This window comes from Halichoerus grypus, chromosome 14 (assembly GCF_964656455.1).
Source record: "Halichoerus grypus chromosome 14, mHalGry1.hap1.1, whole genome shotgun sequence".
Lineage (NCBI taxonomy): Eukaryota > Metazoa > Chordata > Mammalia > Carnivora > Phocidae > Halichoerus > Halichoerus grypus.
In genome coordinates, this window is record NC_135725.1 from 92194532 (window position 1) to 92208840 (window position 14309).

The window sequence follows — 14309 nt, forward strand, 5'->3', positions numbered from 1 at the left end:
GTGTCCTGTCTGCGGGTGAAAACGCATCCCAAGGAGCCTTCGGCTTCCCTGCCCCTCCTGGGGCAGCCGGGTGAGCGTCCCTGCCATCCGGCCCTGCTCCGTTACTGACCGACACACGCGGAAGCCTTGGCATTGCCCGGTGCCCGGCGCTGCAGAGCCCAGCGCTCACCGGGTGCAGCCCCACTCCGTGTCGCTCCGCAGGGAGGGGGACAAGGGGCCGCCATCTCCTCGCCTCCTTCCCCCAGGGGCAGGCAGGGGGCTTTGCCCACATAAACACCTCGTCCCTTTAGGGCAGATTCCTGACAGGGAACGCAGTCCAGGGAGATGCTGTGAGTTTGCTGAGACCACCGAATGGCTCTGCACCAGACCTTCCTGCCTCTCCACGTCTGGGGAGGGACCAGGCAGGGTTTGGGGGTTCTGAGGCCCACCTTCCTCCCACAGACCATCCGTAAGCCAGACAAGCGGGAGCCCCTGGCCTGGGCGTCAGGGTTTGGGCAAGTCAGCAAGGCCTGGAGCCGCTGACCACTGTGGAGGACAGCCGTGCGTCTCAGCACCTCCTGCACCCGGCGGGCTCCAGCCGGAGCCTCGGCGCCCCCAGCACCCACACCTGCCGGCTGTTACCCCGCGGAGCCACCTCACCTGCCAGCTCCTGGCTCCGTTTCTCCACCTCCTGGGGAAGCCACCTCCTACCTCCGTGCCTCAGCGCCCCACTTCGCAAAACCGAAATCTGTCCTGTCTCCTCGGGCTGTTCCAGTTCGCTGCGGTGACCAGAGCTGTCCCCAGCGGGGCATCAGGTGCAGACGGGGCTCCACGAAGCAGCTGCTTTGTCCAAAGCAGGGCTCTTGTGCCTGGCACGGAGCCGAGCCGAGCACATGGGCACCACTCGGTGAGTGCCCCCATGGACTCCCCCATAGCCCTGGGAGGTAGGGGATGGGGAGGATGGACAGACAGACCGCACATTTCCCACCTGGCCGGGGTGGACCCACCCAACCTGAGCAGGCACCAGGGGTAGGGCCCGGAAGGTGGGCACCGCTCTGGGCAGGCCATCCGGAGCCGCACCTGGCTCCCAGGACCCGCAGGCCGCCTGGGACTTGGGCACAGGGCGGGGATCACCAACGCTGGTGGGCTCTGGCGGCTCCTGCCTGCAGAGGTGAGTGGCCAAGAGCCACCAGCTGTCACCGCGCCACTACTGCTCCCCTCCCCCAGCGCCGCCGTGACTGTCGTGATTCTTACTACTACTTCCGTTACAAGGCGGCCCTGGCCGCTGGGCGCCGAGACCCCTCCCGCCGGGGCTCCTCCGCGCGAGGAGGGAAGGGGCCCGCGCGTCCTGCCATCCCCTGCCTCTCGGTGGTGCCCCCCGCCCGGCCGGGCCGATCCACTGCGGCGGCGGCGCGGGGAGCGCGGGGCGGGGCACGGAGATGGGAGCACCGCCCCCGCCGCCTCCCGCCCGTGCGCTCCCGCAGGATGGCGCGGGCCAAGCTGCCGCGCTCGCCGTCCGAGGGCAAGGCGGGCCCAGGGGGCGCCTCGGCCGGCGCCTCGGCACCGGAGGAGCCGCACGGGCTCAGCCCGCTGCTGCCGGCCCGCGGTGGGGGCTCCGTGGGCAGCGACGTGGGCCAGAGGTAGGGGCGCGCGCCGGGGGACCCCGCGTGCCGCCGGGAGGGGCTTTGCTTCTGCCGCTCGCATCCCGCACGGGCTCCGCTGAGCTGCACCTGCCGAGTCGCCTCAGCCCCGGGAAGGGGGGGGGATGGCCGGGTTCCCCCTTCGGAACCCTCACCCAGGCGTCCGGAGCCTATGCTCCCCGCCCCCCCAACTCTCTCCTGCTCTCAGTAGCTGGTACCGTGGGCCTGCAGGTAAGACTGGAGGGGAGAGGGAAGACAGGACCCACACACTGTGCCAGGTGGCTCGGTGACCCCTGCCCGGCCCTGGCCCACTGAGCCCACACTCCTTTTGGTTCCAGCGGCTGCTTGTGGGGAGGCAGGGCCAGCGTCCGCATCCCCACTTAAGAGGCGGGCAGCATGAGGCCCAGGGAGGTTGGGGGCCTGGCCAAAGGCTGCACAGCAGATTGGAGCTGGGACACAGTCAGGTCTCAGGATCTCTGGGGACAAGGGCCTGGAGCTAGTGGCACCCAGGGTGCAGGAGGCCCGTTTCCTGGGGAGGGGGTCCACTTGGGGAGGGGGCATCACAGGCCCTTCTCCGGCTCCTCCCAGGGGCAGGGTTGATCACAGCACCCCCATTTCCCGGGTGAGGACACTGAGGCTGGGTCTGCTGCACTAGTACTTAGCCAACAGCTTCTCTGTGCAGGGAGCCCTTCTAGATGCTGCGGGGGGAACAGAGATGAATCAGACCTGCCCTGGTGTAGGCACACGTCGTGGGCACAGAATCCTGTGTCTGGCAGAGAGGTGCAGGCTGGGCCAGGGTGAGGAGAGCGGGGGCTCCCAGGGCCGCTGGCCTCCAGGGAGGGGCACCAGCAGCCAGGGCCGAAGCCCGGGGGTGGGGGTGCCAGGCCTCATTAAGGTTGGGGCGGAGGTTGGCAGGGACTTGGCCTGGCAGATGGCAGGATCAAGAGTGCCTAGGGAGCCTCTCCCCTGCCCCTCCTGCCTGGCTACAGGCTGTCCAGGCCCCTCCCTGCCTTCACACCCATTTCTGGCTCCTCAGAGCACCCCGGCCGGGGGGGGGGGTGCTGCCCAGCAGTTATCCCCATTCCCCAGACCAGACTGCTAAGGCTGGAGATTAAGTGCCTCTAAGAGGCCCCGGAACAGCTAATGAGTAGCCTGGATGGGAAGGAAGCAAGTACTGGCCAAGGCCCTGAGGACAGACTCCTCTCCTCTCCATCGCCTCTTGGACGCTATGGGGGGCAGTGACTCCAGAGGCTCTGGTTACAGCCAGCCCAGCCCCTGCAAGAGATTGGCTCCCCTTGCTGTCCCTGTTCCTGCAGGGACGCAGAGATGGCAGGTCCTACCCAGGCTGCATCTGAGCCTGCAGTGCAGAATGGGAGCTCAGATGGCAAGGCCACCTCCTCCAGGAAGCCCTGTCCCATCCCCGCACTCTCCTGCCCCCGGTTCTGGGCTGGTGCTTACATGGGTGACTCATTCTGTGCCCAGCAGCCCCTGAAGTACGGGGTCCCTATCAGCCTCCTTCTGCAGAGCAAAGGGAATTGTCTAGCTGCACAATATCAGGGCCTGGAGCCCTGCAGCCTCATGTCCCCGGACTTTAGACACACGCCATGGAGTTCATTCTGAACAGGAGCAGAGAGCGCCCACAACAGGTTCCTGAGCAGAGACGGACTTGCAGGGCTCCTTAGGAACTCAGGCATGACGGAGCATCCCGCAACTAGGGTGCTGGGAACCTTTGTCAGAGGGAGCCAGGGGCCACAGCTCCTAAAGCTGGTCGCGTCTGCATGCCTGGCCACCTTCTGGGGCCAGCCAGTGTCAGAGCTCCCTGGGCCATGAGGCAGCACTGGCCTTCCCCAGGGTGGCCCAGAGCCTTCTGGAGGCTTCACCATGGCTGGAGAGCCTGCTCCCAATGCCATGCCCAAGCCCCCCCCCCCCCCGCCAACACAGTGCACCCTAGTCACAGGGACAGTGTGGGCCAGCATGGGTCCCCCCACCACACACACACACACACCGCCAGCCTAGGCTCCCTGGGCTCTGAGCTCATAGGTCTTTTCCTTCCTCTGTCCCTCCCCTTCCCCATGATTTGTGAGGCCAGGAGTGGGAGGGGAACAATGGTTAGAAACTGTGACGTGGGGGTGGGAGCGATGAAGCCCATCATTCAAGAGCTTTTGAGCAAGGGGTCCAGTGAACCCTCCACATGGGTCAGTGCTGCTCTGGGGCCCCCTGTGCCCCCAGCAAACCTGGGGCTGGGTACCCTTGCCCTTCCCAGGTGCTGTGGCAGGTCAGGCACGCTGACCTGGAAGGACACACAGGGTGGGAGAGGAAAGGCCTGATTACTGGGAACCCCCTGTCAGGGTTGGGGTTCTTCTGCAAAGGAGGGGCTCACGGGTATACCCTTGGAGGGGACACCTGAGTGGGTAGCCTGGAAGGCATGATGGCAGCCCCAGTGAGAAGGGAAGGGCTGCAGAAAGATCTAGAAGGGAGAATCCGGGGTCTGGGAGTTGTGGGGAGTGCGGGCAGGGTGTGGGGGGCACCCCGTGGACAGCTGAGTTGGGAGAACTCCAGGGGCCAGCGTCCCTCCTGTGGGTGTGGATGCCCCAAGGGGAGGGAAGGAGCGGAAGGCCAGAGGCCAGGATGGAACTCAGGTCCTGTTTGAGGCAGCAGGCAGAGGCCGGGGTGTCCCCGAGGCAGAAAGAAAGGAAGAGGGGTCCCCAGGGAGGAGGGGGAGCAGGGGGGCCTGGGCGGAGGAGTCGTGCACTTGGCCGTCCAGCTGTCTGTGCCCCGCCATTGGTAGTTTCAGGGGAGGGGACATCCTCAGAGGGGTCTCACTCAGAGCTAGGCTGATGGGCAGGGTTTGGGGAGTAGAGGGTATCCCTGCCAGGGGGCTCCGCGCAAAGGCCCAGCGGTGGGGCGGGGCCTGGGGAGGCGGGGCCTGCGGGGCCGGGGCGGGACCAGGAGAGGCGGGCCTGATGGGCGGGGCCTGGTGGGGGCGGGGCCGGAACAGGTGGCTGCGGCGCCTGGCCTGGATTAGGATCCCCGTGAGCCCCAGGTGGGGACTGCATTGAGTGGCCACTGGGCGCAGTCTGTCCTCCTGGCAGCGTCTCTGGCCACCAAGGATGGGCCTGGAGGGGCAGGGCCATCCCTGCTTGCAGGGCCCTGGGAGCTTCTGTGAATTGTGGGGCTGAGGACGGAAGGAGAGCAAGGACTGCAGGAAACACCTTTCCCTCTGCGCTCCCGCGCGGGGTCCTCCCCGGGCGCTGGAAGCCCAGCACTAACCTCCACATCTCGGGGTCCTTGGGGCTCCAATGTGGTCCTGCTTTCCTGCTGTTCTTCCCAGGACCCCATGTGATTGCCGTGACCCCAAGCCTGCCTGTCACAGTCCAACAGCAGCAGCAGAGCCCCTCCCCCACTGGTCCACTCGCCCTCTTCCCCTTCATGCGGCCTGTGCTCCTCCAGGAACCCTGCCACTCTCCACATCCCCCCCAGCACCCCCACCTACTCTCAGTGAGTTCCTAGCTCCACCGCAACAGCCATGGCCCTGCCAGGCTCCTGCCACCCCCACACAGCTGTCACCCCAACTCAGGGCTCAGGGCAGTGCCGGGGCCAACGAAAGGGAACCTGAGCTGGGCAAACGTGTAGGATCTGCCAGAAGCTCCCAGTGACACCAGGCTGAGGCCTGGTGAAGCCCTGGCTTCCCCTGCTCCGTGTGGAGCCCAGCCCCACCGCACACCCTGTCCAGACCTCGTTCCCCGGAGTGTCCTGCGGCCCCGCCTTGCCGACCCAAGCACCAGGAGCTGCCGGCTGGGGCACCAGGAGAGGAGCCTGCCTGCCCAGCGGGCCCTGCACAGGGAGCAGTGGGCGTGGGCCTGCAGCCCTGCCCATGGCTAGGGGCTGCCCTGCCCTACAGGCCGGCTCCTTCCTCCCTACCCATGGCCTTGGGAGGCAGTGGGCCTCTCTGAACCTACGCTTCCTCTTCTGGAACATGGCTGCTTTGAGGACTAAGAGAGGTCCTGAAGTCTTCCAGATGGGCACGTCATCAGCAAAGAGTAGACTTTCTGCGGGCACATACACCCCCGCCAGCCCCACAGGGGCCAGTCCCCCGAGCCCCAGAGCTCCCACCAGCCTCCGCTCCAGCCCAGGCCCAGCCGTCTTGGCGTCAGCTGCATGTGGCCAGGCTGGCAGAACGCTAGGGCAGGCAGCCCAAAGGGCAGCAGCTCTGTGGTTGCTGGCCAGTGGAGGGGTGCACTTGGCACCCCCTAAGAAGCCTCAGCACCCCTGCCCTCTCACTAGGAAGTCAGGATGCAGGGCCCGTGGGCTCTGTGGCCAGGCCCACGGAGAGCAGGTAGCAGAGTGGGGGTGGGTAGACTTGAGACAAGGGAGCCTGGCTTTCGTTCTCGTGTGGGAACTGGCCCTTGCCGAGTCAGCTTGCCGGGTGGAAAGCGGGGCCTTTCCCTGGAGCCGGGCTCATGGTGCCTGGGCAGGCTTGGCGGGAGCAGGGACAGTGAGCGCTCGCCAAATGGGCTGATCCTGTCCTAATCCCTGGGCTGAAGGTGGGTGGCCTTGGCCTTGGCCTCGGGTGGGGTCCGGCCTGGGCAGGGGGCGCATGTGCCAGCTGCTGTGTTGTGCTGCTTTCTTGGGCACCGAGGGGGCCAGGCATGGTCACTGCCCCGCTGCAGGCTGCCGCCCGTGGGCTGCTCTGCCTGCCTGGGGGCTCCGTGGGTTGGGGGGGCGCATGCACATGGGTGCGCCCCCACTTCCCTCGGATCCTGCCCAGAGCCTCCTTGAGTGTCCAGGAGCCCAGGCCCTCCATCCATCTGTCTTCTGTGTTGACGTGACCATCTGTGTCTGTCCCCAGGCTTCATGTGGAAGATTTCAGTCTGGACTCCTCTCTGTCTCAGTAAGTGCTTGCAGGGAGGGGGCCGAAGCAGGGACGGACAAGCATCCCTGCACCCGCAGCAGACCCTGGGAGGAGGGGGCTCAGGCCCTGCAGGCTCTGGGGGGAAACTCCAGGCAGGAGCAGGCTCGAGGCGGCACCGGCCACCACCTCCCTGCACCAGCAGGAGCTGCGGGCCTGGGCGATGAAGCTGAGGCCAAGGACAGGACGGTGGGCAGCCCCCTGGGGAGGAGCCCTGGAGTAGGAAACAGGGCTGTCCAGAGACAGAGACCCACAGCCTCCCACAGCGGTGGCCACAGCCCTTGGGAGTGGCCAGACAGTGGGAATGGGGACCCTGAGCCTTTGCCCATACGGGGACAGGCATGCAGATGGCTGCAGGGACCCTCCCACCTCAGCCAGCCTGGGCGACCTGTGTCATCCAGGCCCCCAGCACGAGGCTGTTCCTGGCTTCAGTTCAGACCTAGGTCAAATGGAGGGTGGCCTTGAGGCCGGGGAGACCAGAGTCCTCCTCAGAGCAGCCACATCCTGCCCAGGCCCTCAGTGCTCAGGGTGGCCGCCAAGTGGGACCTGATTTCATTTATTCACGTTGTCGGCAGCGACACCGCTCCCTCGTGCTTCGGGCTGCTGACTGGTCTCCCTGCAGCCTGAGACTTGGGGCTGGGACTGTCCCATCAGGAGTGTGGGAGCCTGGAGGCTGGGCCGGCCCAGGCCCCCGTGGTGCGGTGGGTAACGGGCGGGGTGGAAGGCAGGGCTCTCCCCGGCACCCCGGGCTGCCCGGGAGGATATGGACAGTGTGCAGCCACCCAAGGGGCTGAAGCTGCAGGGCCTGCCCCCCCAGAGTTGTCACTGGTAGAGCAGACACCCCAGGCCACCCCAAGGAGGCTCTCCCAGGCCCTGGCCCAGCCGAGGGTGCCAGAACAAGGGCCCCTCTCCGACATGCACGCAGGAGGTCCCTGGCGGGACCGCTCTATACGGAAGGCCCAGGCTGGGCCCATCTGCTGGTTTGAGAAGCCACTGTCCACTGTCCTCTTCCTCCGGTCCCCTGGCTGCTCCTCCAGGTTCCCGACCCAGGGGATGTCCCCTGCAGTGGGCCTATGGCAGTGGGCAGCGCTAGAGGAAAGCCTTCCAGCACCCCCCACCCTCCAGCCTCCCTTTGAGGTGGATCCCGAGCCACCCCGATGAGGGTAGGGGTGCGGGAGGGATGTGGCCGCCAGCCTCCCGCCAGCGAGTCTGCAGGTTTGGGCTGGGAGTGGCAGGGACAAGGAGCCTTCATGCCCACGCCACCACCCCCAGTGCCCTGCCGCCCCGCAGGCTCCCCGGCCAGTGCTCTGTGCCTCCACGCCGGCTCCTTGCCCGCAGGCCTCAGGGAGTGCCACTGTCCGGGGGTGGTGCCAGCCACGTGTCTGTCCTGGTCTGGGTTCCCGGGCTGCGCCCAGGCTCTGCCCTTTCTCAGAATAGCTGGCCTCAGGGTTGGCAGGTGGGCCTGGGCCCTGCCCTTTCTCTTGCCCGTCAGTGTGTGGGTTCTGGTGCAGAGGGAGCTCCCAGGCGCCTGCCGGAGAGCCGGCAGCACACAGCGGCAGCCCAAGGGAAGCGGGCGGTCGGATCTCGGCCCCATGTGAGTGCACGGCTGTTGTGGCCACGCGGGTGGGCCTGGCCCGTGGGCCGTGTGCTTAATGTCTGGCCACCCTCCCCTCAGGCCAACCGCGGTGCCCTGCCTTTGGAGCTTCCCGGCACAGGCCACCCTTGCCAGAGGCACCTGCCAGGATTCCCCAGGGCCTGCCTGTCGGCCCACCGGTCAGCCTGCTGGTCAGCAGGGAGCTGGACGGCCCCCAGCCTCCCCCTGCCCGGCTCGCCTGGCAGGTCCTCGCACCGGGTGGGTGAGCTTTGAGCCGCTTTGCCGGAGCAAGGGGAGCTCCTTGGGTCCACTGCGGCGTGGGCAAGACTGTGGGGCCCAGGCAGGCGGTGGGCCTTGCTCAAACACAAGCCAGGTGGGGATGGGGCAGAGCCAGCTAGGGACTGACCTTCCACCCCAAACATTCAAGAGGCCCTGGTCCCATGGGGAGCCCAGAGCCCCCAGTGCCTGTGACCCACAAGGTGATCCTGGCCAGTCTCGGGCCTTGCTGGACCTTCCTTCCCATGCATGGAGGGATGAGTCTGGCTGGAGCCCTCTGAGGGGCCCCATGGCAGGACTCAGCGATATGGCCCTTCTGTCTGCTTGGCCTGGACCCCTGTCCTCACCAGCCTGAGAGCTACTCACCTCTGTGGACAGAGGAGCCAGGGCTGAGGACTGTCCCAGGGACGGGACCCAGGTTTGGCCTGTCCAGTCCTCGGGGCTGGTGGCCTGACCCCAGGCGGTATGCTGGCTGTCTGAGACACAGGCTCCTGCAGCCTCTGGGCCCCAGACCAGGCCTATCCGGTGCACGCCCGTGGGGCACCCCTGTCTTAGACCGGGCCCCCGGCAGCAGGCAGCAGTGGCCTTGGCGCGCCCAGCCCTCCCCTCCAGGCCTCTCACCGAGAACAGACGCGTAGGAAGGTAGACCCCTTCACTCTGCCCCGGCCTGGGGTGCCCAGGCGGTGTTCGCTGGCCGCTGGATGCCGACGCCGAGCTCCGAGGCCACCGTACCGTGTGTGGGTTCCCAGGGCCCCTCTCCCGGCCCTCCTGCGGGTGGCTTCCTGTGAGCTTGGTCACCCGGCCTGTCACAGGGCCTTGAGCCATAGCTGGACCAGCCATCGGGGGAGGGGGCGGCCCCTGCCAGGGTCACACCCCTGCCCACGGAGGGTATGGGCCACGCACCGTCTGCAGCCACACACGTGGATTTATGGCCCAGTGCCTGTCTTCCCCGGGGTGATGTGAGCGACAGAGCAGGCCACTGTGGGACCCAGAATCAGATCAGCCCTGATCGCTGGCACCGTCCGAGCCGGTGGGTGCCAGGCCCCAGGCCCCGCACTGGGGCGGTCTCACTTAATCCATCTGGGAACGAGCGGTTGGCCAGACTTCACAGGGAGGAGCCTGAGGTGCAGGGAGGACAGGTAAAGTCTCCAGAGCCAATGGCCCCGGCCTGGCACCGTCAAGACGCCGTGGCAGACGGTCCTGTCACTGTTCATTCCCCCGGTGAGGAGGCTGGGGCTCAGACAGGTGCAGGGGCCACGGAGCAGCCAGGCAGTGGAGGGCCAGGGTCTCGGGCAGGCCAGACCGCCTGTGACCCCAGGCCCCCTTGCTTCTTCCCACCAGCTTGCCGAGCCCAGAGCGCACCCTTCAGCCAGGCCCAGCCTGTGCGGTGAACCTGGGGCTTCGGGGTCTGCGCGGCTCTGGAAGGCATTTCCTCGTGGGCCGGCCTAATTACGCTCATCACTACCTGTGTCTCAGGATAAAGGACAGCTTGTAATTTGCTCTCTGTGTCAGTGGTAGAAGTGGGCAGCCACCGCTCATGAAAACTTAAAAGTGGGGGAGGCTTCCTGACGCTCCCTGGCCCTGCAGGCTCGATCCATGCGGCCACGTCCGCCAGCCCTTCCCGCCCCCACCTGCAGGCCGCTGACCGCTGACCACCGACGCCTTGGGGGGGCTGTCCCGATGGGTGTCTGCAGCTGCCCCCACAAGGGACAAGGGCCGGCTGAGGAGTGACTAGGGTTCCACTTCTGGGGAGCAGGGGAGGGGACAGGGGACGTGGAAGCGAAGGTGTCCGGGGCCCAACCAGCCCCAGGGCAGCAGTCCTGACCCCACGGGCCTGGACAGCAGGGAAAGACCAGGAAAGGCACCTGTGCAGCAGGCGGCTGGTGGGAAGTGGGGAGGGGGCGAGGTTGGGTTAGGTTTGGGGTGCCCGGGAAGGAGCTGGGAGTCCCCGGGTTTTCCCAACAGGGAAAGCTGGAAGGAGCTAGGGACTCTGGTCTCCTGCCCTTTGTCTCACCTACTGGCCTCCAGCAGGAACAGGCAGGGGAGGCAGAAGTGGTGGGACCCCCGGAAGGGAGTGGAGCCCGCAGAATAGGGGCTCTCAGTGGCATAGAGGGTGTCCTGGGGGGGTGGTCTGAGGTCTGACGTGGGGAAGGGAGCCACCTCTGGCCTGGGGAAGGGCTGGTCCTGCTTGGTCTAGGGAGTAACACCCCAAGGGGCGATGTCAGAGGGCAGCTGGGGGCTCAGAGGAGAGCTGGGGTTTCGAAGTCAGCTTGCAGAAGCAGGCCAGGTGGGCATCGAGAGGGACCCGTGACCAGTCCTGGGGCATCACACATTCAGAGCTGGGATCGGGGACAGCCAAGGAGTCTGGGGGAGAAGGAGGTGACCAGAGCAGGTGGGGTTAGGAGGGCAGCGTGGTCAGTGTCCTGAGAGGCTGAGGAGGAAGGAGCCCGACGGCCACCAGCCACCGGGGCCAGGCAGGGCCTTGCTGGCCAGGGAGCAAGCCCGAATAGATGGCACAGGTCGGGTGGGGAGACCCCTGTGTCTAGGCTTTGCCGGGAGAGGGCCGGAGCGTGGCGGGGAGGGTGTGTTCCTGAGCTGGGTGCTCTGGGGCCCCGGGGAGTCCCAACTCAGTGAGCTGCATCTGCCCCCCTGACCTGACCAGACTGGGCCCAGGCCCAGCCAGGCTTCTCTGACCAGCTCCCCAAAGAGACCGTCAGGGGCCTCCCGACCCAGCTCCAGGTGGCACCTATGGAGGAAGATGGGATTCAGGGGTTCCAAAGGAAGCTCCCTCCCAAAGAGGGAGCGCTCTAAGGAGAGAGAGGAAACAAGCTTATGCTACGGTACCGTGGGATACGGGGCATGTGCCGGGGTCCGGGGCGTGTGCCGGGGTCTGGGGCCGTGTCCTGGGGTCCGGGGCGTGCCGAGGTCCGGGGCGTGTCCTAGGGTCCGGGGTGTGTCCTGGGGTCCGGGGTGTGCCGGGGCCCAGGGTGTCCTGGGGTCCAGGGTTTGCCGGGGTCCAGGGCGTGTCCTGGGGTCCAGGGCGTGCCCTGGGTCCAGGGTGTGCCGGGGTCCAGGGCGTGTCCTGGGTCCAGGGCGTGTCCTGGGTCCAGGGTGTCCTGGGGTCCGGGGCGTGTCCTGGGGTCCGGGGCGTGTCCTAGGGTACGGGGCGTGTCCTGGGGTACGGGGCGTGTCCTGGCGTACGGGGCGTGTCCTGGGGTCCAGGGTGTGTCGGGGTCCAGGGTGTGTCCTGGGTACAGGGTGTCCTGGGTCCAGGGTGTCCTGGGGTCCAGGGCGTGTCCTGGGGTACAGGGTGTCCTGGGGTCCGGGGCGTGTCCTGGGGTACGGGGCGTGTCAGGGTACAGGGTGTCCTGGGGTACGGGGCATGTCCTGGGGTCCAGGGCTTGTGGTGTACCGTGGGGTACTTTGGCCACCGGCTCTGGGTTTGGACCTAGCTGGTCTCTAGGAGGCCCTTCCTGTCGCTCGGCTCTGGGAGTCCAGGCTGTGGCTGGGTGACCGCCCTGCACCAGGACCCAGGAGTGGAGAGGGGCCCACACCACCCCTGCCTCCTCGGGGGCCCTTCTTGAGCCCTGTGCCCAGCAGGGGCCACTGTGGCCAAGGCCCCCAGCCTGGAGCCGGTCAGGGAGGTGCCGGCGCCCTGCCCGAGGGCCCACCACCGGGGCCGGTCCAGACAGCGTCTGTGTCCCGCGCTCTGCCCAGAACAGGCTTTGGGGAGCAAGCACGGTTGCAGACCTTCTGGGAGATGGGGCAGCCCCAGGCAGAGCACCCCCGTAGCTGCCGTCAGGGTAAGAGCAGGGCTAATTTCTGCCTCGGTGGGAGCCGGGGCCTCTGTGCACAGCCCACCCACAGCAGGTCGGAGCCCCCTGCCCTGGTGCCCTGACCGTTCTGGGGGAACCAGCCCAGCACGCCGGGCCCAGCAGCCACAGGAGGCCCCCGTCTGTGGCCAGGGCAGTGGCGGGCAGTGGCCCATTGCCCCAGGCTCTGTGTTACCCCCCAGGGACCAGACAGCCCTTCCCACAGCAACTCCCTCACTGACATGCTGGGTCTGCTGTGGTCTGTCCCAGGACACTGGGAGCCTGGGCAGGACTCGGAACATGTGGGCATTTGCCAGGTGTACGGGCGAGCCTGAGGGACGGAGAGCAGCCGGGGCCGGAGGGGCCCAGTGCTGGCCTGACGGCGAGTGCAGGGAAGGTCACGTCTTGCTGGCCCCTCGGCCTGACCATCTTGCAGGCTGCAGCGAGTCTCGGGGCACAGCCACAGGGGCCATCAGACAGAGCAACCGACTATCAGCTTCCAGAACATTCTATATAGATGAGCTGGCATGTTTTGAGCTCGTGCTGAGGGCCACACAGGGTGCATTTAATCCGGGTGGCTGGCTGCCTATGACAGTCAAGGCTGGGGCCCCATGGGTGTTCACCTCCAGGGGCCTGGAGGGCCCTGATGCTGAGTTGATGGCCACTGACCAGCCCCCAGCTGTGCCCAGTGGCTTTGCAAGGGTGGGTGGGCAGGTCTGCCAGAACCACGCAGGTGCATTGGTCACCAGGGGGAGGGGGGGTGACCTCATCCTGCTGCCGCCCTCTGTCTGTCTGCTGGGCTTCTGCAGTGTGGGAGTAGCCGGTCTGGCCCTGAGTGAGCCCCCACTAGCCAGAGCCCCCCATGCCCCTCTCCCCGCCCCCAGGGTCCAGGTGGAGTTCTACGTCAATGAGAACACCTTCAAGGAGCGGCTCAAGCTGTTCTTCATCAAAAACCAGAGATCCAGTGAGTGGGGGCCTGTGGGGGGCGGGCCTGTGGGGGTGGCAGGGTGGGGGGAGGGGGGTTTGTCAGTGAGCCAGGGGGCCTGTGTGGGTCAGGGGCCGGGGCAGAGGAGGAGCTATGTCAGTGAGTGGTGGGCACAGGGCAGGGGGGGAAGGCCCCTGGTCTCAGCTTCAGGCCACCTTCCCCCCAGTGGGAGGTGGGACCCGGAAACTGTGGGGACCTTACCCCCCTGCTGGACACCGGGCTGGACTAGGCCCTCCTACCCACACCCTGCAAGGTTCCCTGGTCCCCTCCGTGCAACCCCACCCCTCCCCTGACAGGTTCCCTCCGCCTGCTTTCCCAGAAGGAGCTGGGATGCAGGATGGGGCATGGAGGTGGTACCCCCGAGTCCTAGGCCATCAGTGTACCCCCCAGAGCCCCCCAGTCCCAAGGAGTGAGTGGTGTGGGAGCCATCTGCACCCCCATCCATAAGGTGGGACAGGGATGGAGGCTCTCAGAGGCTGGCCCAGTAGCAGACCCTGACAATGCAGAGCAGTCCCTCAGTCCCTGCGGACAGCCCAGCCCCAGGGGTCCCAGGTGCCCAGGGGGAGCTGTCGGCAGGGACTGACTGCCGTGGGACTCCAGTGGCCCAGGAGCCCTGACGTGCCCACCCCTCCGCTGCAGGCCTGAGGATCCGGCTGTTCAACTTCTCCCTGAAGCTGCTTACCTGCTTGCTCTACATCGTCCGAGTCCTGCTCGACGACCCAGCCCTGGGGATTGGATGGTGGGTGAGCTGGGGGCTGCGGCAGCTCGCCGGCCCCGAGGCCGATGGCGTCAGCATGGGGCATGTGCCCAGCACCTGGCCCGACCTGGCCCCTTGGGGGGTCCTTCCTTCCCAGTGTCCTCCCCCACAGAGCTGGGCCCAGGATGCCGCACTCGGGGTCCTGCTGACCAACAGGCTCAGCCCGGGGAGAAGGGCGCCCTGGCCGTGGACTGTGGGTGTGCATCCAGTGGTGCACGGGAGGGGTTCAGCAACCGGCTCTGTGCTGCCTTCAGCCGGGGAGGGGGAAGGATTACAAGCCATGCAGGGCCTCTTGGTTCCTTTCTCGGGGCTGCACGTGGTCCCACCTGCCCCTCCTGGGCTCCCCTCCCCAGCATG

At 66.9% G+C, this 14309-nt stretch overlaps 1 protein-coding gene across 3 annotated transcripts in view; it reads left to right on the plus strand.

The window, feature by feature from the left end:
* The window catches only part of KCNT1 (potassium sodium-activated channel subfamily T member 1), a 56207-nt gene that overhangs the window by 12868 nt on the left and 29030 nt on the right, over nt 1-14309 (plus strand). Inside the window, exons 1-4 of one of the 3 annotated variants that reach the window (XM_036113109.2) lie at nt 1432-1619; nt 6469-6510; nt 13095-13174; nt 13835-13934. In XM_036113109.2, coding sequence (XP_035969002.1) covers nt 1465-1619; nt 6469-6510; nt 13095-13174; nt 13835-13934 — 377 coding nt within the window. In that variant the 5' untranslated portion in view covers nt 1432-1464. Of the gene's footprint in view, nt 1-1431; nt 1620-6468; nt 6511-13094; nt 13175-13834; nt 13935-14309 lie in introns of those variants that run through there. The other 2 variants (XM_036113120.2, XM_036113111.2) reach the window with 2 other exon arrangements.